General features: G+C 54.6%; 1 protein-coding gene and 1 long non-coding RNA gene across 4 annotated transcripts; one reads left to right on the top strand and one right to left on the bottom strand.

The window, feature by feature from the left end:
• Positions 1-8,404: 8,404 nt before the first annotated feature.
• LOC132249409 (uncharacterized) lies at positions 8,405-12,430 on the top strand. Its single transcript, XR_009460900.1, has 2 exons — positions 8,405-9,063; positions 10,330-12,430. It is a non-coding gene; the product is annotated as an uncharacterized LOC132249409 (long non-coding RNA).
• A 3,201-nt stretch (positions 12,431-15,631) lies between these two features.
• Positions 15,632-24,586, bottom strand: LOC132249411 (uncharacterized). Of its 3 annotated transcripts, none has more exons than XM_059724486.1 (15): positions 24,493-24,586; positions 23,346-23,434; positions 22,447-22,615; positions 21,525-22,036; positions 20,980-21,095; positions 20,525-20,647; positions 20,023-20,102; positions 19,491-19,593; positions 19,297-19,392; positions 18,908-19,015; positions 18,449-18,584; positions 17,773-17,867; positions 17,420-17,572; positions 16,704-16,851; positions 15,632-16,269 (listed from the first exon to the last, which is right to left on the bottom strand). In XM_059724486.1, the coding sequence occupies exons 4-15, from the start codon at positions 22,033-22,035 to the stop codon at positions 16,124-16,126; spliced, it is 1,815 nt and encodes a 604-aa protein (XP_059580469.1). In that variant the 5' UTR covers position 22,036; positions 22,447-22,615; positions 23,346-23,434; positions 24,493-24,586; the 3' UTR covers positions 15,632-16,123. The 3 variants fall into 3 exon arrangements, with proteins under 3 accessions (XP_059580469.1, XP_059580468.1, XP_059580467.1); XM_059724485.1 differs by having other exon boundaries at positions 22,732-23,434; XM_059724484.1 differs by having other exon boundaries at positions 22,447-23,434.
• Positions 24,587-26,203: the final 1,617 nt, after the last annotated feature.

Below are 26,203 nucleotides of genomic sequence, written 5' to 3' on the forward strand. Positions count from 1 at the left end.
CCCAGGAGCCGCCGGGCAGACGCGCGGGCAGCAGGCGGCGAAGGGCTCTCGGGGCGCGGGGGCGGGCAGGGGCAGGTTGCCGCCGGCGGGGAGGGGCGAAGGACGCGGGCAGGCACGGGGCTTTGGCTCAGTCCGGCTTGCGTTAGACTCAGTAATACACGTTTCATGGGACCCACAATAAAAGTTGGTCAACTAGAAGTTAGCAGCGTGACCCAAAGCCCCTTGTCTGCACCAGAGCCAAGCGCTGGACCCCCGCCCTGGGCGTCCATGTTCTTACCTACGCGGGACAGTTTTAAGAAAACGCCTTCCAGTTTGGTCATTGTTTTTGCAGTCATCCTTGTGAAAAGAAGAAAAAATATCGTGGGCATCCCAGTGTAGAAAAGGTTTCAATGAGCAGAGATGATTTTTTCAAGCTTTACTGTTGTTGGCAGATGATGATTTTTTCAAGCTTTGCCGACCTGTTGTTCGGTAGATGTAACAAAACATAGTTGACTGTCGAAACTCTGCCCCCATCAGTCTCGGTAATGGGGCAATTGAAATGTTATGAGAACCAGGGGATATTTCCGCCCCGCTAAACTTGCTTTACTGCAGATTTGGTCTGAAATCCCGCAGGAGGCAGGGCTCTTCTGTTCAGGTACCTAGGAGAGGGCGTCAAAACCTTTCCTTAATATTCATGGTCCTTGTTGCTAACTCATGCCGACTTGGGAACTCGGATAGCTCCAAAAGGAATGGCAAGGATGTGGGAAAGTGTCTGTCTTTCCCCGAGAGAGCAGGGACAGAAGGGGTCGTGGGGAAAATCCAAGAAATATTCAAGTTTGGAGAGGTGTCAGCTGAGACTTACATTCACGTTTGACTTTTCAGTAAAGTCACAAGGCAGGTGGCAAATTTGGATATGAAGCACTTGTTTTCATTACAGAGTTCACTCAGGGTAGATTTCAAAGATTGCCCTTGACTCCCGCACCCAAAAACTCCTAGGTGGAAGGAAGGCGTGTTTCCAGCTTGGGCTGGCTGATCCATCGAGGGATATCGGCGACACTTCTCACTAGCACAGGTCAGCGGTTGCTGAGAGAATCACTCTGTGCGTCTCAGATGCATTTCAATGTTATTTGTGCCCTGGCCACTTTCTCTCCAGTTAGGTGAACTCGGGAGCTGCTATCTTACTTAGATGAACTCTGTAGGGAAGACATAGCTAAGGGTTTGTCTGTAATGCAGGCTAAGAAGTAGGTCGGTAATCTGGAGTTTACCAACCCTTGATTTCCTACCCGTTGCTGTGCATTATCAATGCCAGCATGCTGCTGTTAGGGCCTGCTGTACGTGTCCGAGACAAGCCCTACAGCTATGTGGGGTCCTATCCCACGAATCAGAGCCCCGCGATTCAACGCTTGGAGTGGGGCAACTTGTCCGTTTTGCTCCTGGAGCTGCGGAGGGAAATGGACTACAACAGCCGTTTCCTTGCTGTAACCAGTGAATAAGCTGCATGCTGCTCTGTGCCAAAAATGGGATATTGCCCTCTGCCATTACCAAGACCGAAAGCTGCTACTTTTTATGCAGGTAGTGTTTTCTTCTTTATGTCTGCCCAAGTTCCTCCGAAGAGAGGATGGCAAGGAGTTCAGAGGCGATTTGGGGATCCACTGGAGATGGAGGCAGAGGGTGCAGACAGACGTTACAATGGAAACATGTTCAAGTGAAGCACACTTGGATCCGTTTCCTGCAGGAAACTTCAGCCAGGGGCCCCTGTGCCGTCCTGTCTGCCTGGAGGGTGTCTGAAAACCCTGCAGCCTGCTCTGCTGCTCAACAGGGAGCGGTAGAGCTCACCCCCACTTCCAGGATGGAGAACTGGGGGGAAGTGGGGAGCAGACAGATAAGCAGGAGGGGTTGAGGGTCCGTAGCCCCATCATGAATGTGAGAATGAACCTTGGGTTATGTATTGTTGGTTGTTAGCCGACATTATTAGCTTAGTTATGCATTTTCCGTTTCGTGTCATTTATAAATTCATGCCTATAATTTATCTGTGTGTGTCTGCATACACTTGTGTGTGTGTATAGTATTAAGTACTATATCTAGTTTGAATAAACACACACACACACACACACACACACGTGTTAAAGTTTGTACATGTATATATCAGTTTGAACCGTGTCTTGCACTGCAGGAGGGGACCTCCAGGCACTCTACTCCTCAGCTGGTACTATTTCTTTGGTGGGCTGGTAGAAAGGCTGAAGCCATTGGCACCCCAGTGATCTGACATCGTCAGCAGGACGCCCCTAGCATGGTGGACCAGGGTGGACCGGGCTCCCAAGGGAGGTGGTGCTCTCCCCTACCCTGGGGGTCTTCAAGAGGAGGCTAGATGAGTATCTAGCTGGGGTCATCTAGACCCAGCACTCTTTCCTGCTTATGCAGGGGGTCGGACTCAATGATCTATTGAGGTCCCTTCCGACCCTAACATCTATGAATCTATGAATCTATGAACCACCTCCCTTGGGAGCCCATTCCAGACCCCGGCCACTCGAACTGTGAAGAATTTCTTCCTAATGTCCAATCTAAATCTGCTCTCTGCTAGCTTGTGGCCATTGTTTCTTGTAACCCCCGGGGGCACCTTGGTGAATAAATACTCACCAATTCCCTTCTGTGCCCCCGTGATGAACTTAAAGGCAGCCACAAGGTCGCCTCTCAACCTTCTCTTGCGGAGGCTGAAAAGGTCCAGTTTCTCTAGTCTCTCCTCGTAGGGCTTGGTCTGCAGGCCCTTGACCATACGGGTTGCCCTTCTCTGGACCCTCTCCAGGTTATCCGCATCCTTCTTGAAGTGTGGCGCCCAGAATTGCACGCAGTACTCCAACTGCGGTCTGACCAGCACCCTATAGAGGGGAAGTATCACCTCCTTGGACCTATTCATCATGCATCTGCTGATGCACGATAAAGTGCCATTGGCTTTTCTGATGGCTTCGTCACACTGCCGGTTCATGTTCATCTTGGAGTCCACTAGGACTCCAAGATCCCTTTCCACCTCTGTGCCACCCAGCAGGTCATTCCCTAGGCTGTAGGTTTGCTGGACATTTTTCCTCCCTAGGTGCAGCACCTTGCACTTCTCCTTGTTGAACTGCATCCTGTTGTTTTCTGCCCACTTGTCCAACCTGTCCAGGTCTGCCTGCAGCTGTTCCCTGCCCTCCGGCATGTCCACATCTCCCCATAGCTTTGTGTCATCTGCAAACTTGGACAGAGTACATTTCACTCCCTCATCCAAGTCACTGATGAAGACATTAAAGAGTATTGGTCCAAGGACCGAGCCCTGCGGGACCCCACTGCCCACACCCTTCCAGGTCAAAACCGACCCATCTACCACGAAAACCGACCCATCTACCACGATGGCCAGTTCTGTTCCATCTGGAAGATAAGAAGTTTTGTTAATGATCTGGAAGATGGGACGGATTGCATCCTCAGAAAATTCACGGATGATACCAAGCTGGGGGGTGGAGTAGATATGCTGGAGGGTAGGGGGCACATGCCCCGCCGACTAAGGTGGCACCAGTCGCCCATGGCCTGGGGGTTACAGTGGACAGGAAGCTGGATATGAGTCAGCAGTGTGCCCTTGTTGCCAAGAGGGCTAACAGCATACTGGACTGCATTAGTAGGAGCAATGCCAGGACATCCAAAGAAGTGGTTATTTTGCTCCATTCTGCACTGCTGAGGCCACATCTGCAGTACTGTGTCCACTTTTGGGCCCCCCACTACAGGAAGCATGTGGACAAGTTGGAGACAGTCAAATGGATGGCAACAGAAATGGTTTGGGGGCTGAGGTACATGACTTCTGTGGAGCGGCTGAGGGAACGGGGCTTACCTAGTCTGGACAAGAGAAGACTCAGGGGGGATTTAATAGCAGCCTTCAACTACCTGAAGCGGGGTTCAAAAGAGGATGGAGCTAGACTCTTCTCAGCGGTGGCAGGTGACAGAACAAGGACCAATGCTTTCAAGTTGCAGGAAAGGTGGTTTGGGCTGGATAGGAGAAAAAACCTTCTCACTAGGGCGCTTGTCCACATAGCGCTTTTCCAACAGCAGTGTGACAAAAATCGCCATTTTGCTAGTTTAATCGTGTCTGAAGGTAGACGTTCTGACTTCGTTTTATTGTGTTAGTCATTTTTTATCATGGTAAATTAAACCACCTCTGACATGTTTTATTTTAGCGTGAGAAATTGTGCTAACAGGATTATTTTTATCGTAATAGGTTTTAAATGTGTCAGAGATACAGGCAAAAATGGCATTTTCCCTGCTCTGCCACGATTTGTCCACCAGGTGGCACTTGGATTCACTGAGAAATCCATGCAATCTCTGTTGCAAACTGGCCATTACACCCTGGTGGAAAGGACCAATTGTTAGGGATCAGGCACTGCAAGAATCAGGTTAACTAACATTATTTTTTGTTGGACTGGGTTTTTGTTTGTAGCCATGCTGGTCTAGGCCTGTCTCCCAGGGTTTTAAATTTGGTGCGGTTTTTGTCTTCCATCAGGGAGACAAAATGGTGTCAAGTTTAAAACCAGAGCCGGGATTGCAGCGCAGCGCCACGCATCTGGGTCGGGAGATCAGGTCCGGAGCGCAGGGCACTGGCAGGTCGGGGCTGGACAAGGACTGTGGGTCAGGAGTGCGAGGCACCAGCGGCGGGGATGGGGCTGTGGGTCAGGATTGAGGGACACCATTTTTCTTGCTTTTTTTCTAGCCGAAACAAAGTGCTCTCTCTAGCTGGTGCAAAAAAAAAAAAAAAAAAAGCAGACACCTGGTAAGACACCATCCACCTGTGATAGGCAGGAAATTGGGCTGCTTGCAAACTAGAGGGGGAAGGTCAGAAGGTTTTAAATTTGGCATGGTTTTGTCTTTCAGCAAGAAGACAAAATATGATGCTGGGATTGCAGCGCAGCTCCACGCGAGGGGGCTGGGAGCAGGTCTGGAGTGTGGAGCACCGGGAGGGCTGGGGAGCGCCGGCGGTCAGGACCACCAAGGTCCCAGCAGAAGAGCCTCACCCCGCCGCCTCTCCCCTCAGGGCACTGCTGGGGAAGCTCACGGCTTCAGGGCACCGCAAGGGGTAGCTCGCAGCTACTGACCTCCTTGAGATCCTCGTAGCAGAGGAAGAGTACAGGGTGTGCTGCCCGCACCCGCCACTAGCTACCCATGGGCTTGTGCTAAAACCCCCAAGCCGCTGCAGGGAGAGGAGAGTTAGGTCCTCTCTGTCGGGCCTGGGGGCTGCCATAATTTCATCAGGGGAGGGCAGCAGGGAATAGGAGATGCTCTATTTACTAGGGCACCTCCTGGAGTAACTAGGAACAACGGCCACAAATTGATGGAGAGCAGATTTAGGTTAGACTTCAGGAAGAACTTCTTTACAGTAAGGGTTGCCAGAATCTGGAATGGGCTGCCAAGGGAGGTGGTGCTCTCCCCTACCCTGGGGGTCTTCAAGAGGAGACTGGACAAGCACCTAGCTGGGGTCGTCTGACACCAGCGCTCTGTCTTGCCCAGAGCAGCGGGTCGGACTTGCTGTCCTACTGAGGTCCCTTCTGACCCTAATGTCTATGAATCTATAATCATTAAAACATGCCCTTCAGCTAATATTTACAGGTGTCTGTATAGCAATCAGGATCATTATTTTATGAACGTGTTATTCTGTCAGTATACGAAACTTTGGGAAAGCTCGGGGGCTGAAGTTGTGTCTACACTGCTTGACGCAAAACGCAGCTGTGGGCAAAAGGAAACGATTCCAGAGCAGAGTTGCTCCCTGGATGTTTTTAATGAACTCTTCAGACTAAAAGTGCTTTTGAATACACTTTTAGTGCTCTGTAGCATGTCTACATGATACCATACTATAGTACTGTCACCCTGGTCCACCATGCTAGGGGCGTCCTGCTGACGATGTCAGATCACTGGGGTGCCAATGGCTTCAGCCTTTCTACCAGCCCACCAAAGAAATAGTACCAGCTGAGGAGTAGAGTGCCTGGAGGTCCCCTCCTGCAGTGCAAGACACGGTTCAAACTGATATATACATGTACAAACTTTAACACGTGTGTGTGTGTGTGTGTGTGTGTGTTTATTCAAACTAGATATAGTACTTAATACTATACACACACACAAGTGTATGCAGACACACACAGATAAATTATAGGCATGAATTTATAAATGACACGAAACGGAAAATGCATAACTAAGCTAATAATGTCGGCTAACAACCAACAATACATAACCCAAGGTTCATTCTCACATTCATGATGGGGCTACGGACCCTCAACCCCTCCTGCTTATCTGTCTGCTCCCCACTTCCCCCCAGTTCTCCATCCTGGAAGTGGGGGTGAGCTCTACCGCTCCCTGTTGAGCAGCAGAGCAGGCTGCAGGGTTTTCAGACACCCTCCAGGCAGACAGGACGGCACAGGGGCCCCTGGCTGAAGTTTCCTGCAGGAAACGGATCCAAGTGTGCTTCACTTGAACATGTTTCCATTGTAACGTCTGTCTGCACCCTCTGCCTCCATCTCCAGTGGATCCCCAAATCGCCTCTGAACTCCTTGCCATCCTCTCTTCGGAGGAACTTGGGCAGACATAAAGAAGAAAACACTACCTGCATAAAAAGTAGCAGCTTTCGGTCTTGGTAATGGCAGAGGGCAATATCCCATTTTTGGCACAGAGCAGCATGCAGCTTATTCACTGGTTACAGCAAGGAAACGGCTGTTGTAGTCCATTTCCCTCCGCAGCTCCAGGAGCAAAACGGACAAGTTGCCCCACTCCAAGCGTTGAATCGCGGGGCTCTGATTCGTGGGATAGGACCCCACATAGCTGTAGGGCTTGTCTCGGACACGTACAGCAGGCCCTAACAGCAGCATGCTGGCATTGATAATGCACAGCAACGGGTAGGAAATCAAGGGTTGGTAAACTCCAGATTACCGACCTACTTCTTAGCCTGCGTTATAGACAAACCCTTAGCTATGTCTTCCCTACAGAGTTCATCTAAGTAAGATAGCAGCTCCCGAGTTCACCTAACTGGAGAGAAAGTGGCCAGGGCACAAATAACATTGAAATGCATCTGAGACGCACAGAGTGATTCTCTCAGCAACCGCTGACCTGTGCTAGTGAGAAGTGTCGCCGATATCCCTCGATGGATCAGCCAGCCCAAGCTGGAAACACGCCTTCCTTCCACCTAGGAGTTTTTGGGTGCGGGAGTCAAGGGCAATCTTTGAAATCTACCCTGAGTGAACTCTGTAATGAAAACAAGTGCTTCATATCCAAATTCGCCACCTGCCTTGTGACTTTACTGAAAAGTCAAACGTGAATGTAAGTCTCAGCTGACTCCTCCTCTCCAAACTTGAATATTTCTTGGATTTTCCCCACGACCCCTTCTGTCCCTGCTCTCTCGGGGAAAGACAGACACTTTCCCACATCCTTGCCATTCCTTTTGGAGCTATCCGAGTTCCCAAGTCGGCATGAGTTAGCAACAAGGACCATGAATATTAAGGAAAGGTTTTGACGCCCTCTCCTAGGTACCTGAACAGAAGAGCCCTGCCTCCTGCGGGATTTCAGACCAAATCTGCAGTAAAGCAAGTTTAGCGGGGCGGAAATATCCCCTGGTTCTCATAACATTTCAATTGCCCCATTACCGAGACTGATGGGGGCAGAGTTTCGACAGTCAACTATGTTTTGTTACATCTACCGAACAACAGGTCGGCAAAGCTTGAAAAAATCATCATCTGCCAACAACAGTAAAGCTTGAAAAAATCATCTCTGCTCATTGAAACCTTTTCTACACTGGGATGCCCACGATATTTTTTCTTCTTTTCACAAGGATGACTGCAAAAACAATGACCAAACTGGAAGGCGTTTTCTTAAAACTGTCCCGCGTAGGTAAGAACATGGACGCCCAGGGCGGGGGTCCAGCGCTTGGCTCTGGTGCAGACAAGGGGCTTTGGGTCACGCTGCTAACTTCTAGTTGACCAACTTTTATTGTGGGTCCCATGAAACGTGTATTACTGAGTCTAACGCAAGCCGGACTGAGCCAAAGCCCCGTGCCTGCCCGCGTCCTTCGCCCCTCCCCGCCGGCGGCAACCTGCCCCTGCCCGCCCCCGCGCCCCGAGAGCCCTTCGCCGCCTGCTGCCCGCGCGTCTGCCCGGCGGCTCCTGGGGAGCAAACCTGCGCCCGGCGCCGAGCAGGGACGTGCGGCGGCTCCAGTCGTGCCCGCCGGCCCGGCCCGGCCCGGCCCGGCTCCCGGCTGTGGGCACCGGCCTCTCCCCCGCCCCGCCCCGCCCGCGGGAGGGGCTGCCCTGGGGCCCGCGGCTGCTGCCCGCACCGCGCCGCTCTGGTGTCGGGGGCTCATTTTTATTAAATCTTATTAAATTTGTATCCGAGCCCCAACAGGCAGGGTGGATGGGGAGTGGGGGGCACCAGCAGGGTTGGGGGGCAGGGGCTGTGAGTCGGGAGTGCGGGGCACTGGCAGGGGACCACCAAGGTCCCAGCAGGAGACAAGACTCTCCCCTGGGACCCGCCTCCCCCTCCAGTTCAGGGAAGCTCACAGCTCTGGGGAACTTTGCAGGGTGCCCACCTAGGGGACTACCAAGATCGCAGCAGGAAACCAGACCCTCCCTTCCTCCCTGCCCCCCTCTCCCCCAGTTCAGGGCACTGCTGGGGGAAACTCGCAGCCCTGGGACACTTTTGAGGGGAAGCTCACAGCCTCAGGGCACTGCAGGGGGAAGCTCACAGCCACAGACATCCTTGAGGTCCTCGTAGCAGAGGAAGAGCACGGGGTGCGCCACCTGCACCTGCCGCCCGCCCCCCACGCGCTCGCGCCACAAACCCCAGGCCACTGCAGGGACACAAGAGGCCTGGACAGGGCTGAGAGGAGCAACAGGTGGTGACTCCACCCCTTCTGCCCTGGCAGAAACCCGGGTTCTCCAACCAGCAGTACGCTGACCAGCTCTGTGCAGGAGATGGCCACCTAGTACTTGCAGTGCAACTTCAACCTGCTCTACCAGGATGCTCGGAAGTGCCTCGGGTGCTTCGGTCTTAAGAGCCATGCCCACATCCTCCAGATCTGCAAATTGTCAGGTATGGAGCTGGGTCTTCCAGGCAGGGGGTACAGGGTGAGCGTGGAGGAGCTAGGGCCTGAGGGTGCAGGGCGCTGATCGGGAGGTGAGGGTTGAGGCAAAGGGGAAGACAGGCTGGGAATCCACCAGTCAGGGCTGGCCACTGAGGAAGAAGTCAGGGAGAGGCTGGAACTGTGCCCCTGGGAGGGGTGTGGGTTTGGCCACACAGGGGAAAGATGGGGCAGGGGGCAGACACTTCCAGTAGCATTGCCCTTCTCCTGGGCGGGGGTGCAGGGCATTGAGCTGCTGTCAGGAGAGGGAGGTGGATGGAAAGTTGGATCATGGCATTTTGGGGAAGGAGAAGGGACTGGACATTCCTTTCAGCCCACTTGTCTCAGGGCCCTTTTCTTTCCTACCCAAGGGGGCAGAAAGCCTGTGTGGTGCTTGCCGAGCTGGCCTTCAGGGAACCTGGTGTCATCATCCTGCTGAGTCTCAGGGGATGGGAATGGGGTTCTGATGGGTTCCCTGCTCTGGGAAGGAAGTGGGGGTGCAGCAAGTTAGAGCAGAGCAGGCATGAGAACCAGGACTTGTAGGTTGTGCCCTGCTCTGGCTCTTGGAAAGGAGTGACATCCAGCATGTCATGGTGAGGAGCATGGTTTGGGAGGACTCCTGGGTCCTGGCGTGGGTGTGTGTGGGAGGAAAGTTCTGTGGGTCAGGACTCCTGCGTTCAGTTTGGGATCTTTCACTTCCCCCAGATGAAACCACAAATATTCTGTGCATTGAGTCAATTGATGGCTTGGGTGATACTATCAGTGAGTACAAGGAGGCAAGTGGAAGCAGCACGGTGGGAGGGGTCCACTGGCCTGATCAGAGGAGGACGGGCTTGGGGGAATACTGGGTCCATGGATCAGATTCAAGGGTAGATGACGAGACTGGGCTGGTGTGGCTTTACGGGTCCAATCTGCCGCGCAAAGGAAGGTAGTAATAGGTCCACGGGTCAGATCCAGGCTGGCATGGACAGGGTTCCAGTCTAGGGCTGCAGGAAAGCAGAAGGGTTACTAGGCTGGGAGTGGGCCTGTGGGTCCCATGGGAGAGTTGGTTTACTAGAAGCAGTACCCTCCTGCCAGGGTCGCCGGTGGGTCCCAGTTGTGCCCTTCACTGCCCAGCCCTGTCCTGGCAGTGGCTGATGCAGAAAACGTGGGGTCTTTCCATTCTCCTTCAGTATGAAAATGACCTCTGCTTTGCCTTCCACCTGGCTCATGCTTTGCCTCCTCCCTCCTCTTCACAGTGGTCTTCATCATCAGCCACAACACATGAGTGATCACGGAGACCAGCTGCCAGCTGTGGGGGTGACGGAGCGGTCCATCAACCAGATCAACAGCGACTTCGCCTACAAGCGGGAGGTGCTGGAGGCCTTGGGTGAGGTCATCATTAACCAGCCTTGGGAGTGACCTTGCTCTGGGGAGGCTCCTCCAGGACGTGCCCATCCCTTCTCGGAGACCTGCCTTCACAGCTCCACATCCACCCACACCCAAAGGAGTCTGTGCAGGGGCGGGGCCACGGGCATGGTTGCCAGCTGGATTTTGAAGTGGGGGGCAGGGTCTAATGCAAGAGGTGTTATTTTTAGAGCTGCTCTTCTACACCCGCTCCTTTCCCAGGAGAGAGAGAGTTAATTTATATGAATGGGAGGGAGGGGTTTGTACTGGCGTGGTCTATTGTAGGCAGGAGTGGGAACTATCTTTGGCCCATTGCTGGGTTCCCTGCCCCCCAGTCTGGCTTGAGCCTTGTTCTGCTTCCACCCAAGAAAAGGAAAAGTGGCTCATGATGGCTTTTATTCTGAAGGGGTAGGGGTGGGGGCTTCACAGTATTGGCAGGAGGAACACATGTGAGTTTGCAGTGGACAGACAGACTGGGCTATGTAATGGGCATGGAGAGAGCTTCCCTATAAGACTGCTATTAAAGCCCCTCTCAGTCTTCTCTTCTGCAGACTAAATAAGGCCAGTTCCCTCAGCCTCCCTCCTCATCAGCACAGATCCAGGTTGTCTGTTCGCCATGGAAAAATGGGGTGAAACCCAGATTGTCTCGTTTTAAAAAGAAAAAGGCTGGAAATGGTGGGGTTCCTCTTGCAGGCTGGCAGAGTTCCAGCCTGCGAGAGACTAGAGGGTGTGGGAAGAGGACCATCAGGTAGGGGATGCCACGTGTGTGAACACATGTGCATGTGGCATCCAGGCAGCCTGGAGAACACCTCCTGCAGCTCCCCGCAGGTAAGCCTTGCGCAGGGGGAGAAATTGAGGCCCCCATAGTGTCAGAGGGAGTTGGGCAGGGCTGGGGGTGCTGCCCAGCCGGGGTGGTGTGTGGGGCCCAGTGCTGGGGTGGTCGCCAGGCCCAGGTGAGAGCGGGATGGAGCCCCAGGGGGTGGCAGTGGAGCTGATTCCCTGCTGCTGAATGCGCTGCTGGGGAGGACATGGTGGGCACGTGCCCTCCAGATTTGTGTGTAGGGTTGGGACAGATGCAGGCTGGCAGCTGCCTCCCCACCTTGCTGCCCCCTCCCAGGGCATGATAGACCAGAGCAGGGCAGGGAGGCTCGGTGTCACCGCCAGGAGCCCCGTGTTGCCCGGTGAGGCACCCCCTGCCCATGCAGCAGCAGTGGAGGTGGTGGAACAGAGTTGTGTCCCACACTGCTGCTGGGCAGGCAGGGGCTGCCTCTCCATGGTGGCATGGGGCTCCCGGCAGTGGCACTGCGCCTCCCTGCCCCACTCTGTCTGTCATGCTGGGACCTGCTGGCTGGGCAAAGGGCTCCAGAGGGAGGGCAGCAGAGTGGGGAGCTCCAAGCCCATAGCAGCCAGACTACATCTGCCCCCTGCCTGCCACTGTAGGGCTTTGGCAGAGGTAGAGCTATCCCACACCATGCCTCTGTGGCACCAGGGGACTCTCCTGGACACCCTGACCATGTGCATTGCCCCTGCACCCTTTGGCACCACACAGCCCATTGGGCTTTCCAGTGGGGGTGCGCACCAGGGCTTCATGCCTCGTCTGTCAGCTTTGTTGGGGTGCTGGTTTTAGGTGACCCCACTGGTCACTCAGGCAGGTCCTGCAGTGCCAGGACAGCACTCCTGATACAGAGCAGAGAAGCAGACCATGGTACTGTTTCCTCATCTCTCTGGGCACAACCGTGTTGACCCAGGAATGATGCAGGTGCGCATCAGGGTATTAAATCATCTGTGCATTTGAAGTGCTGTGTTATCAATGCAAAGTACAGTACATTGTAGTCAAATTGGTGAATGTGAGAATGAACCTTGGGTTATTTATTGTTGGTTGTTAGCTGACATTATTAGCTTATTTATGCGTTTTCCTTTTCGTGTCATTTATAAATTGGTGCCTATAATTTATCTGTGTGTGTCTGCATACATACATCACCTTGGCTGCTGACAGACATGAAACAAAAGCAAAACATGCTTTACTGGAAGAGGCAGAGTGTTAGTTTGACCTGGCTCCCCAGTGCCTGTATGGATCGCATGCTTCGTTATGGTTTTTTGGCACTTTTATCTAGAGCTGATTCTGATTCAATCAGGAATTAATTAAAGGTGGTAAAACAGCACTGCTTTAGCACCGGAGCGGTACAGAAGTTGGGCGAGCTGGGTCCGACTAGTGTGCTGTCTCTTCTGCGCATGTGCTGGGTTTGGCACAGGGGCACATGGGCTTTAAAGTAATGCGCCATCTTTGTTTTTTAAGTCTGTAAGCAGCACTTTTGTCCAAGCTAAATATGTCTAGTTCTCTCAGCCTTTCCTCATAGGGCTTACTTTCCAACCCCTTGATCATTTTTGTCTCTCCCTTCTGGAGCCTTGACAGCCTCTCCAATTTCTGTCTGAAAGGTGGAAGCCAGAACTTCAAACACTCTCTGTGAGACATAACTGGCAGTGAGTACACTATCGAGCCTCTTGCACAGTCAGATTGTATTGCTGACGCGCGTTGATGCCGTGATCCACCAGCCCTCTAGCTCCTTCCCAGCAGTGTCCCACCCAGACAGTTAATTTCCATTCTGTATTTCTGCTGTTGACGATTCTTACCATAAGTGTAGCACCTTACATTTCTCTGTGCGCAACGTCATTATGTCATCTGCAGACTTGACCTATTCCAGTATGCAGATCATTGATACATTTGTTAACTAGCACCAGACCCAGAGCAGATGCCTGTGGAACATCACACAAAACCTCCTGCCAATCCAACATTGATTCACTGATGATTTCTCCTGCTTGTGGTTACTGAGCCAATGATCTATGTGCCTTGCAGCAGTGCTGTCAGGGCCAAATGTCTCCAACTTGCTTTTGATGAGGCCATTGGATTATAGAAAAGGAGGGATGGAAGAGACCTTAGGAGGTCATCTAACCTAGTGTCCTGCTCAAAGAAGGGTCACACTCCTGAATAAACCATCTGAGTCAAGTGCTATCTGCCTAGGCCACTCTTGAAAACGGAAAATACTTCACCACCTTCACAGCAGGAAAGTTCTTCCTAATCTCCAACCGAAACTTGCTGTGCCGCAGTTTGAGGTCATTGCTTCTTGTCCTGTCCCCTACAGCTTCAGAGAAAAGTCTGTCTCCATCCTCTTTATAATCTCCCTTCAGGTATTTGCAGACTATTATAAAATCTTCCCTTCAGTCTTCTCTTCTCCAGACTAAATAACCCTACTTCTTTCAACCTGTCCTCATTAAGTCATGCTTCCCAGACCTCGAACCATTTTTGTCACTCTCCACTGGACTCGTTCTAATGTATCCCCATCTTTCTGGAAGGGTGGTTGTATAACAGGACCCCACCTTTGAAGGTGGCTGTGGCCCCCCTGGGATGCACAGTACGCCCCGTCTTCACCCTGGCTTATCAGGGTCACCTCCTGTACTCTTCTTGGTGTGGTTATAAATTCAGGAGGCTGCCCTCAGACCACCAGAATGACCCTTTAGGTACTTTACTCTGCCTGGCTCATAATGGGAGTCTTCTGCCTGACAGAGTTGGTCTCTCTGGGGCCTATCTGCCTCGCACTCAGGCCTGGTAGCTCACATCCCCTGCCTCTAACACCCTGGGCTGAGAGCCCTCAAATCTATTCCCTCCCCCACACCGGGGCAGTGGTACCCACAGTCCAATAGTGCAATCCATGCCCTCCCTCTGGGCATCTTCAGTGGGCTCCCATACCTCACGGCTAAGGAACAAAACTCACCAAAGAAACAACCAAACGCATTGTGTGGGGCACTGTCTTGCAGTCCCTGCACAGCTCCATCCTTGAGCCCAGCCTGGCTCAGATCTGACTCCTCAGCTGAGAAGCTCCATTTCAATTCCCTGCTTGGCCCCACACCTTCCAGTAGCCAGGCCCCCTTCCTGGACTGGGCACAGGAACGGCTCCTTTCTAATGAGCAGGCTGAATGCCCCCGCAGTCTGCACCCTACTAGCAGGCTTACAACTCTGCAATTTGCCTCCCTGCCGCTTTCACCCTGCACCCAGTAACAGAGGTAAGGGCCCCTGTTGCAGGGGTCCAAAGCTGGAGACTAGTCCACGTGAGGCCTCAGCAGTGCCAAATAGGGCAGAAAAATGACTTCCTTTGATTTGCAAGGGACACTCCTGTTAATACAAACCGGTGTGCTAGTGGCATTTTTGGCAACAAGAGCACACTGTTCACTCATATTCGGATTATGGTAATGCCCAGGTGCTTCTCTGCAGTTGGTGCATGGACATTTTATGTGGGGACCTGATTCTGGCTTGGGCCAGGGCTGGGCAGTGGGCTTGGTCTGGCATGCGCAGCACTGAGGTCTGGTCCTGCATGGTGGTGGGGCCCCATGCAGGCTCACGGGGCAGGCTTGGCACGACTGTAGAGTCCTGGAGTCCTGACGGTCAGTTCTGTGCCAGGCGGCCAGTGCAGAGACACCGCCAGAAAGCGCCTCCCCCGCCCCTCACCTGGAAGCTGCTTCTCAGGCAGCTTTTCCTCTTAATGGGACAGGTACACCCTAGTGCCCTGTCACAGAGCCCGATTCACAAAGATTGCCCTCTTCCCACCCTGAGCCCAGCTCTCACCTGCAGAGGCTACAGCCTCCCTTCTGCTCTGCATGTCTTTTGATGACATGCTTTTCAAGACGATATCAGTTCTCGTAATGGGTCCGAGAGCACACCCCATGTTCAGCTAAGGGCGACCACTTCTTAGATGATTGCCTCCACCTTTCAACAGCACACTGCCCTCCAACCCCCAAGCAGACGGCAATCAGAATGAGTAAACCAGATCCTAAAGCAGTAACTAAGATGCTTTGGGAGTTATCAGGACTATTAGTCCTGCCTGAACAGCATGTAGCAATGTGGAACATGCCTCAATGGGAGAGCCAGTTGTCTTTTCTTTAGTAACTGATGGGCTTCATCTGTTTCTAACACACAGCCCCTTTCTCCTGACCAGTTATTGTGGTGCTGGAGCTCCTCAAGACCATTCACCAAGTCCAAGCCAACCTAAAGGCCGCTAGGACTGCCTATAAAAAGAAACAGGAAGATCGGCAGCATCAAGAAGTTCCTTTGTTGGCAGTAGGTCAGTCGTTATGTCCAGTAAGAAGAAGGGCAATCAACAGTTATCAGAAAAGGAAAACAATATTTACTTTATTATGCTACAACAATTTAACATGATGGATAGGACACCGCATTTGCTGCTTCTTTCTCTCTCCTGTGCCCAAGGAGTATTCGTGTTTTGGCCAGGTGTAGTAAGTCCTGCTGTTTGGAGAACTGACACCGCTGTGATCTCACTGTGCCCCAATGCCTCAGAGGAAGGCGAAAAAACCCCCACAGCCAGTATGATCTTCAAGGGGAATGGGGGGAAAAATTCCTTCCTGGCCCCAACTGGCGACCGGCAAAAGCCCTGAGGCCTGGGATTGCAAAATGCCACACACACTGCAAGAGCTACCTGGATCCCGCAACTGAGGGGTCAGAAATTCATGACACCAGTTCCTTGCCCCCAACACCTTGATGGGCAAAATGGGTGGAAGAATAAGCCAAAGTCTCCACCCACTGGTAACTTCTCAAGTCCGGGCAGATGTCTCTCTGGGGAAAGGGTAGCTCTGACTGATTCAAGGGGTGTTCACATCAGTTGATGACCCTAGCGTGGTGGCTGGTTCCGGGCTGGAGGTTCCCTCTGGGGCTGTCTTGCTGCCTGTGAGGCTCTGGATGGTGCATTTGCTCAGGGAGGTGCTGTCAGCCTCGCTGTTGGTTGAAGCTGTCACCATAAGGGAGGAGAAAAAGCAAAGGGTGATCAGATATGCACGTTGGTGAATTTAAGTCTTCTAAACAGAAGACTTAATGGTGATGGGCTGTATGGCTGCCCTGTGCTTGAGGCATAGTCAAACGCCTAAATTGTTTCAGCAGTCATTAGGATGAGGGAGATCTGTTTTCTAGCCCCATTCATCCATGGGAAGATGAACACACACTGCCTGGTGTGTCGGGCAGGTGGGGAGGAAATGGGCCCTGGCAATGGCAGGAGGAGAAGGGAATGGGGCGCAGTGGAGAGCTGATGCCAGGCCAGATGTCTTTGGGGACAGGGGGGACAACTCCCCACACACCAAAGGGAGAAGATTTGTGTTGGTGCCGTGAGGCTCCGTCTTTCTTTCCACAGGTCCCTGATCCGCAGGGGCAGAGGAGAGGGAACGGTACCTGCAGAAGGGAACTTGGGCTGCTGCAGAGGGGAGGGGGTGCTGGAGGAGCTTGTCAGCAGGCTGTGGCCCTGCAGCTCTCTGGGCAGCTGTTTGAAGCCCTTCATGACCAGCAGCTTTCTCATGATCCTGGCGGGGATTTCTTCCTCCTGTGAAGGTACAAAAGCCAGTGAGAGACTCTTTTGCCTCTGGGAGGTGGCAGCCACAGGATTGTCACAGCAGCAGAAAACAACAGAGTTTACCCAGCCCCTCCCTGTCTCTAAGAGATGGATCAAGCGCAACTTCTAAGACAGACTCTTTTAGGCTGCTTGAGACAGGGACGATCCTTCTTGGAGCAGGGGTCGACCTAGAAGAGTGGCTGAGGGGCTTACTCTTCTATGACTCCATAGCCTCGGTCCAGTTGCGGTGACCTGAGGCCATGAAGGGGCCCTGCCCTTAACCTAGGCAGTGGCAGTTTCTCCTGATGGAGATGTACATGCTGTCATAGGTCCTGGCTGGAGATACGCAGCTGAAGGGGCCGTATTTGTGCAGGGGACAGGCTGGTGCCATCCTGAGCATACAGCTGAACAAACTCCTTGTTCAGAAGCACTTGCTAGGGTTCCCATTTCCTTTCACACTTGTTTCCACAGGTCACCAAGTGTCAATGGGATGAAGGGGCCTAGAGGTGAGCAGCCCTGTGCCCCTCCACCCACTCCCTGAGCCTGACCCTCTGCTTACCTTGTCCCCGATCAGGTAGCCGGCTTCCCCCAGCATGGCATAGAGGAGGATCAGCGCAGCACGGCTGACACACATGTTGATGTCCAGCACCCCCGCAAGTGCCCTCTGCACGAAAGATCTCCTTTGCCCCTTTGATAAGATCTTTTGAAACACCTGAAACCCAGGGGACAGAAAGTGTTTGCATATCCCAGAGCCAGGCTCCATGTCCAGGCCAGCCCCTCACCAGGGCAGTAGGAGGAACCTTGTGAGCTGCAGAGAAGCAGCAGGCCTTTCTCCACAACCCTGGACACAGCCACTATTGACACACAGCCCCACACCCTAAGCTTTGTCAGGGCTGGGCAGAGCATCCTTACCTCCCCGACTTGGGCCAGGTCCATGTAGCTCTGGACCTGGCTCTGCTGTTCCCGGCTTAGATGGAGAAGCCCCTCTGCCTCCTGCATGTCTCGGCCTAGGACACACAGAAAGATCTTACTCTGAGCTGGCATTGTGGCTTCAGTGTTTGGTGTCTGCCCAGTGGAGCCAACACTGCCGCATGGCACAGCGAGCTCAGGGCCCTGGCAGGGTTTCATCGTTTTGGGTTGTAAGTGCTGATCCCGGCTCCCTAGGTTTCCTGCGTCCTTTATGTTCTGGGGGCTCTGGGACTGGCTGCTTGGTTTAGGCAGGGTTAAATATCAGAAATGCCCGCATCCAGTCAAGGCAAGTGCTGCTCCAAGTTACTTCCCTGGCAACACCCCCAGGCTCTTGCTTGTGGTCTGTGCTACTGCTCCTGCCCAGCGGGGGCTCTTTCCCACCATGTCTCTCCCAGCATCTTTCCTTTCCCCACATTCGAGGTCAGACCCTGAACATGCTGATTTTCCTAGCTGGAGGCCAAACTGGGTTCTGGAGTGAAAGGGCTGGTGTACATTTGCACACTAATTTGGGTGTGGGCAAACATTGGCAGGGGAAGCTCCTTGTCCCCAAGCTGGGATCAGTGTGTGGACAGAAGGATTGTTTCCACAGGGGTCTTGCACCCTGGCCGGGCTTCCTTACCCTTGTGGTGCAGCAGGATTTGGGCGAGCAGGTAGATGCCCTCCCTGGCCTGGCAGCTGATGTCTGCTGCTGGGTGGCTGAGGGACAGACACAGCTGGGCCGCGGTGTCACCCATCTGGGGCATGTTGGGCGAGTCCTAACAAGGCGGAGAGGGGAAGGGAATGCATCTGCATCCTACCTTGCATCACACACACACTTTCCCATCCTGGGTGTCTCTGTCCATCTCCTGCTGCCCCATGCCGCAGGATAGGTCAGGGCAAAACAGCTAGAGCCAGAGCACTAAAGCCCTCTGTTCCCATCGCAGCCTGGAGCCAAGGGACCCGAGCTGGTTCCCTGGAGGTCTCCCTGCCCTGCTGCTCCAGGAAGCCCAGGACCAAATGTGATACTGCCTGGAGCATGGTGATCACATGGCAGCCTCAAAAGACCCAGGAGGCACCCCTGAGCCCAGGGACCCCTTACCTCAAACTGCGGGAGGAGGGAAACAGCAAAGCGGAGAAGGGCGCTGCTGCTTCTCATGGCCTTCGCCCTGTCTATGGTGTCGGGAGACTGCAGCCAGGATGTCAGGTGCTGTGGGAGAAACAAGGTCAATGGCCACTGGCCCCTGCAGTACCCACGAGCCCATGCCCTTCCTCTGCCTCGAGCCTATCTTGGAGGTTGGAGGATCTGCTGCATGGTCCGAGGCTCTGAAAAGAGCTCTCCAGGCCTGGTACAGACAATACAGATGCCTCAGGCCAAACCTGTCTCTCTCCTGACAGGGCAGGGATGCATCCCTGAGGACAACCTCGGGCAGCTCACAGGGCACTGAGGCTGTCCCTCCCCAGAGCCCAGCTCCTCCGTACTGTGCTCACCTCCCAAAGGAACTGCAGCCTGTCCAAGCTGGGTGCGGTGGCCAACAGGCTCCTCAGCAAGGCCTCCAGGTCCTCCATGTGCTTCTGCTGTTTGGTCTGGAGGGGAAGGATAGCCGAGGCTCAGTACCATGCAGCCTGGGGCTGCACGTGCCAGGGGCTGGTGGGCAGGACTGTGTAGGGGGAGGAGGACTGACCCTGACATAAAGGCTGTTCTGTTTTGGGGACGTCAGGCAGATCTTCAGGGTGGTCTGCAGCAGGCACGACTCCATGGCTGGCTCCAGGGCTGGCTCCAGCTCGCTGTCAGGAGAGAGGAGCCTGTGTGAGCCTGAGCTCTGTGGGGCTGGTGGGGGCACTGCTCTGGGCTGGACAGAGGTGGTGCAGTTGGCACCAGTTGGCAAGAGTGGAAGGAGGAGCTGACATGTGGTTACGACCCATCTGAAGTCTCCCAGCCCATCAGCATCAGGCCTGCAATAGAGCCCCCTCTCCCACTGCCCCTGTGACCCTGCTGCCCACCTGCAAGACCCCCACAGCTATTCTCTCTTCAAGGCCCTCCTGACGCCCCTGGAGGGAAATGCTCTCCAGTCAGGAGAAAGAGATGCCCATGCTGTATTGCAAAATTGCACAATAGCCACTGGGGGCACGTGATTTGGGTGGGGTGGGCAAGGAACTCCAACCAATGCCAGAGCCAATATCGGGGCTGGAAGTGTTGGGCCGGGACACCAGTACCTGAGGCTGCAGATGGCAGCTATACTATTGCACAGGGTCCAGTTTGGCTCTTCATCCTGTGTCGCTGTTTCCATCAGGTCCTGCGAGACCCAAAGGACCATGTGAGAGTAGGGCCCCACAGGCCACAGGCCCATCCTGCAGGGGAGACCACCCAGTACTCCAGGCACAGGCAGATGGATCCTGCTCGCTATGGCAGGACCCCTCCCACATTTCCCTCGCACCCACGCAACCAACGTGGCCAGCCCTCCCCTTCCAACTCCCTCTCACACTTACCCCTGGACCCAACCGCTCACACCCTGATCTCACCTCAGCTGCTCTTCAGATGCAGGATTCGCTCAGTGTCCTGTATGGCTTTAGCCCAGAATTTCCCTTCCCCGTGCTCCCTCGTCAAGGCCCGGGCATGCCTGCCCTCCCCTGTGTGCACCCCGCCTTCCTGGCCTTGGGAGCCCCTGTCTCTTCTCCCTCCCACTCCCCACAGTGCCCAGTGCACGGCCAAGCTCACCATGATCTTCTGTAGCAGGACCACTTTGCAGGTCTCCGGCTCCAGGGTGTCCTCTCCCCTCTGCTTGGTGGCTCTGCAGAGTGTGGGGATGCCGAGAAGGAAGCGCTCTCCGTGCTCCTTGTCCTGCATCCCCCCGGAGCGGGATAGGAGGAAAGACAGGGTGTTGGCAAGGGACCTTCCCATCCTGTCCAAATCAAATGTGGGACTAAGACCCCTTGGATGCCCCTCTTTCCTTGCACTGGTCTCCTGCTGGGGAAGCAGAGTGAGAAGCAGAGGCAGCTTCTGTGATGGGAGGCTGGCCGTCAGACCAGCGCACACAGGTGGATGTGTCAGAGCCCGTGGGCTGAGTGTCTCCACTGGGGAGACCTTGGTTCATGTGGTAGGACTGCCATAAAGGCTGAATGTTGGGAGTCAAGGGTGGTCTGGGGGCCAGTTCCCTTAGGGGATTTTCCTACCTTTCCTTGGCCCTGGAGGTGCAGTATGATGTCTGTGAGGGCTTCTTCCTCCAGGAGCATCAGGTCTTCACCCTCCTGCTCTTCTTCCACCTCCTCGCCTTGCCGGTAGGGAATCACTTTACAAGGATGAAAAGGGAGAGGGTGACTATTGCTGCAGCTTGGAGGGTGTAAAGGAGCAGAGGGGGCGCAGAGATGCTTTCATCTTCCTTCTGGAGCCTAGGGCCCTGTGCCAGAGCAAGTATCACACAGCCTCCCCGTGCATCGACTCTGCATTTTCAACCTCGTGCCCCCATTACTAAGAGGGACCAGACTGTCCCTGCTTCCCGGGCAGGTGCCGGCCCCTGCACTGACCATGGTTCCCCCTAAGCCAAACCCCACCGTGCCCTACTGCAGGGAATGGTGCCCGTGACACTGGGATCACTGGAGATGTGTGGCTCAGGCCCTTTGTCCTGGCTAAGATTCAACTGCGTAATGCCGGGGATGGATGGATTGTTCTGAGTGAGCGCATTGCCCCCAGATTCTTGGCACCCAGGCTGTCTCCTCACCTTTCATGGTGGTGCCATAGGGCGGGTTGCTCCCGGACTCCACAGAGCTCTCAAGGTCTCCCCGGGAGGAGCTGGAGCTGAGGCTGGGGCTCGGGCAGGGCTTGCTGACCTCCTGCCCCGGGGAAGCTGGGTCCCCCTCCATAACAGTGCAGGGGGCCGCCTCCTCTGGCCTGGTATCAGGGCACAGCTCCTGGTGGCTGGGTGCCCTGGGAGGAGAGCTGCACGGCAGCCCTGCCTGGTGCTCTGTCTGTGCTGGGTCCCGCCTGCCCAGATGGAGCCGGGGCCACCTCCCTGCTTTCCGAGAGGGCTCCTCTGCCTCCTCGGTCTTTGTTCCAGGAGCTGCGGGCTTCCTTCTCCAGCACAGCAGGCATGCCCACCACCTGGTCTTGACTGTGCCCACTGCACCAATTGGGCTGCTCTCCTCCTCTGGCACAGGCCTCCTGCTGCTGACCTCCTCCCCTGGGGACACCTTGGTCGTCCTGTGCTTCAGCATCTGCCTCAGCCTGTCCATCCTGGCAGGGAGCAGGAGCAGTCGTGAGCCACACATCAAAGCATCTCCCTAACCACCTGTCTGCCCTCCCTGGCCACCTGGGCCAGTCTCTCTTGTCCAGGAGACAGGCAGCTCACTCAGCTTTTCCCTCCCCATCCTAGCAGCTTTGGTCCCAGGGCTCTCAGGCTTTGAGAGCTGCATGGTCAGGGACAAAGACCTTCGGTTGGTTTGGACATGCACTTCCCTCCCACTGCCGCAGCCCATTCGTGCTGCCTGGGGAGGGGTTGAGAGTCCGCTCTTGGGGATCTTTCCAAACACCCTGCAGGTGGCCTTGGAGAGCCCCAGGGGCTGCGTCACTACGTGGAGGTTTTGATTCTCCAGCCAAATGTGCCAATATGTGAAGCTGGCAGGGGCACGCTGAAGGCCACTCACTTGCCCTGGGGGATGGAGCGCTGCTGGGCAGATGCTCACAGACCCTCCGGGTGTGCTGTGATCCGCTTGAGGCTCAGGCACTGAGGGGTCCTGACGCTCTTCTCTGGAGCCTCCGCTGCTTCCTAGCAGCTGTAGCCGGTGGGTGTGAGGTCCGCTAGGTGAAAAGGGACTACAGGATCACATCACTAGGGTGGTTTGACCATAGCCCTGTAGACAGCCCCTTCCCTTCCAAGAATTTGCACTTCTCCTTTTTTCTGCCCTTTCCCTCAGTGCTTCCCCACTCACAGGAGACTTGTCACTCCCTGACTTGCCCACGTTGGCCCTTCGCTCCAAACCAGATTGAACTCCTGCTCCTTTGAGGTTGACGTTTGGATCCTCTCTGCTGCTCTCTGCCTTTCTCCTACCTATGGGGTCTTTATCCCTGTCAATGCCCAGGAAAGGATCTATTGCCCAGCTCTGCATTACCAATATATCTCACGCTACATTTATTCTAATGACATCCAGTGTTCCTGTCCACACTGGCTGTGCACCATGCCTTATCCATCCTGGCTCTGAAGGAGACCCTGCATCAGGAACCATTTGGTGGCTTCAGGTTCACAGTTGAGGAAAAACCGGTCTGAATCAGAGATACGAAACACACACAGGATTAAAACACAAACATTTCTTATCCTGTCCAATTCAGAGTGTTGCCTCTGGACCATGCCCAGCTCCTGCCTCCTACATGTGGAGCTGCTAGGAAAGGTTACTCTCAAGGCAGGTCTTCTGTGGATGCAGAATTAGTCTTTACCTGTTTCTGACCTGCAGGACCTGGGCCTGAAATCAGAAGAGACCCTCGCTTCCTTGCCACCTCCACAAGGATGTGAGGTTCAGGGTGGTTTGTCCATTTACCCGAGCCTTACCTGCTCGCCCTCTCAGCTGAGTGATGTCTAGGACAAATCCTCCTCTGGACTGGCTTTGTTGTCCTTCTCCAGCCGCTGTCAGGCAATCGCTATGAGAAACCAAAAGTGCCATGAAGTCTTACAAGTTTGCATGAAAAACTCAAGCACCCTGAGCCTGAGTTAAACAGGGAAATGAATCCTGAAGTGAGGTCAGTGAGGAAGGATCTCATGTGAGCAACACGCCTGTGGGTCAAGATGATGGAAATAGGCTACATGCTCAGGGGCGAGGCTGAGGTTGTGAAAATGTGGAGGAAAGCGGAGGAGGATTTTCTACGAAAACCTCCATCATTTGGAGCTGTGACCCCTGTCGCTTAAGGAGTTCTCCTCGCCTGGTGCACAGACTTGGCTGTCCTGTTTTTTTTTAAACAGGCCTGGAAAGCTCCGGTCCTGGTTCCTGCAGACCAAGGAAACGGAAACAGACTTTCTGCGGGGTCCACCTAGGCTGAGCACGGCTTGGTGATCCTCTCGCCTGGCTTTAAAAGCAACCAAAGAAAGGAGTAGGAAAGGGGACCAGCCACTTGTCCAGGCCTTTCTCAAACTGATGTAAGGATGTAAGGGGTGTTTTGCTGAGTAAAAACTGCAAGATGAGGTCCCAGTAAACCCCAAGGCCCCATGAGACTGGGAAGTTGGTGGAAATGTTATCAAGTAAGGTCATGGGGAACTGGTGCCTCCTTAGTCGGGGGGACACGTGCCCCACTGCGACCAGTCTCGCAGCACAGGGTGTGGGGGTCCCCCCTGCAGACAGTATCGCTGCCCGGAGGGAGTTCCCCCACGGCCGATCGCTGCAGCCACTTCTGGGAGCAGCTCCAGTGATCGGCCACCGCTTGCAGGGGGGGCACCGTCACTCCCGCCTGCCCCCCTGCCCATCACTTAAGCAGCGAGCATGTCCGACCAGGGTCTGCACGGGTGCAAACAGGCCTCCTACGCATTGCCACTGAGTCAGGTGAGGTGTCCCTGGGACCCGGCACCCAGGAGCAGGACAGCGCTGGGTCCCGTGTGTCAGTGAAGTCTCACGCGGATATTCGAGGTTGGCAAGACGCCTCCGCCCTGGGATCCTTGTGCGCCGCGGCAGGGCAGGAGAGAGGCAGCATCCCCACGTCCCGCTCACCTGTCCCTGCCCAGACGCGGGGCGGCCGTCAGCACTGCTCCAGCCGCCGCCGGCAACTGCCTGGAACTCCCGGGCGCCGGCGCGATGATACGAGCGCTGCCGCGGCAACGCGCCACGCTGCGCTCCACCACGGCCGGCCCCTCTGTCCGCCAGGGTCACATCCCTTTCCAGCTCGGCCCCTCACGTGCCCCCTGGCATGGACCTGCATGTGGGCAGGGCAGTCGTTCCCTCAGATGGAGGCGCTGCATAAATACATGTACTTGTGGGTGGCCATTAGCAATGACAGTGGTGCCAATGCCACTTGGGTGTCTCATGAGAGACCTCATTGTCTCGAAAGAGGTGCCCTGTGTCGGGGAGATGGGAGTTTCCCTTTGACAGAAATCCCCCACCTGCCTGGCGGGGTGGGCCAGCGGGGAAGGCAGGGTGGGGAAGGATGTAGATTCATAGATTCATAGTCCTAGGGTCGGACGGGACCTCGAGATCATCGAGTCCGACCCCCTGCCTAGGCAGCAAGGAGTACTGGGGTCAGATGACCCCCGCCAGATGCCTATCCAGCCTTCTCTTAAAGACCCCCAAGGTAGGGGAGAGCACCGCCTCCCTTGGGAACCCATTTCAAAGTTTTGCCACCCTCACTGTGAAGAAGTTTTTCCTGATATCTAGCCGAAATCCGCTCTCTCTCAGTATGTGACCATTGTTCCTTGTTACCCCAAGAGGCGCCCTGATGAACAGAGCATCTCTGATCCCATGCTGCGTCCCCATGAATTTGTAGGTGGCCACAAGATCACCGCTCAGCCTTCTCTTGCGGTCCAGGTCCCTCAGTCTCTCCTCATAGGGCTTGTCTTGTAAGCACCTAACCATACGAGTGGCCCTCCTCTGGACCCTCTCGAGTCTATCAACATCCCTCTTGAAGTACGGCGCCCAAAACTGGATGCAGTACTCCAACTCCAGTGTGACCAATGCCGCATAGAGAGGATGTATCACCTCCGTGGAGCTATCTGTCATACATCTGCTGATGCATGGTGAAGTGCTGCTTTGCTGCTGATATTGTCACCATGAAAATTAAGCCTAAAAAAATGGGCTGCACTGCAGAAATTATTAAGCTATTTATGTAAAACAGAGAGTGTAAACAGTGTTATGTGTTTGCTCTGTGCCTGTAGTGTACGGCAGAGAGTGTCAAAACTGGCAGGGGTCATTGCGGGACTTCTGGCACAGCTCTACGAGCAGTCATGGCGCTCGGGCGATGTGCCGGAGGACTGAAAAAGGGCCAATGTGGTCTCAATCTTCTTCTACGCTAGTAGGAAGGAACAGGCTGCAAGAGCATCTAGACAGGTTACAGGGGTGGGCCAAAGAGAACAGGGTGGGGTTCAACACTGACACGTGCAGGGTAATGCACCTGGGGAGGAAGAACCAGCGGCACACCTACAGGCTGGGGAACTCCCTTCTCGCCAGCATTGAGACAGAAAAGGATCTTGGAATTGTCATTGATGCCACAATGAACATGGGCCGACAGTGTGGGGACGCGGTCAGGAAGGCCAACCATACCTTGTCGTGCATCCACAGATGCATCTCGAGCAGGTCCAAGGAGGTGATCCTCCCCCTCTACGCGACACTGGTCAGGCCACAGCTGGAGTACTGCATCTAGTTCTGGGCGCTGCACTTCAGGAGGGATGTGGCCAATATGGAGAGGGTCCAAAGGAGGGCCACCCACATG

Source organism: Alligator mississippiensis, chromosome 3 (assembly GCF_030867095.1).
Source record: "Alligator mississippiensis isolate rAllMis1 chromosome 3, rAllMis1, whole genome shotgun sequence".
Taxonomy (NCBI): domain Eukaryota; kingdom Metazoa; phylum Chordata; order Crocodylia; family Alligatoridae; genus Alligator; species Alligator mississippiensis.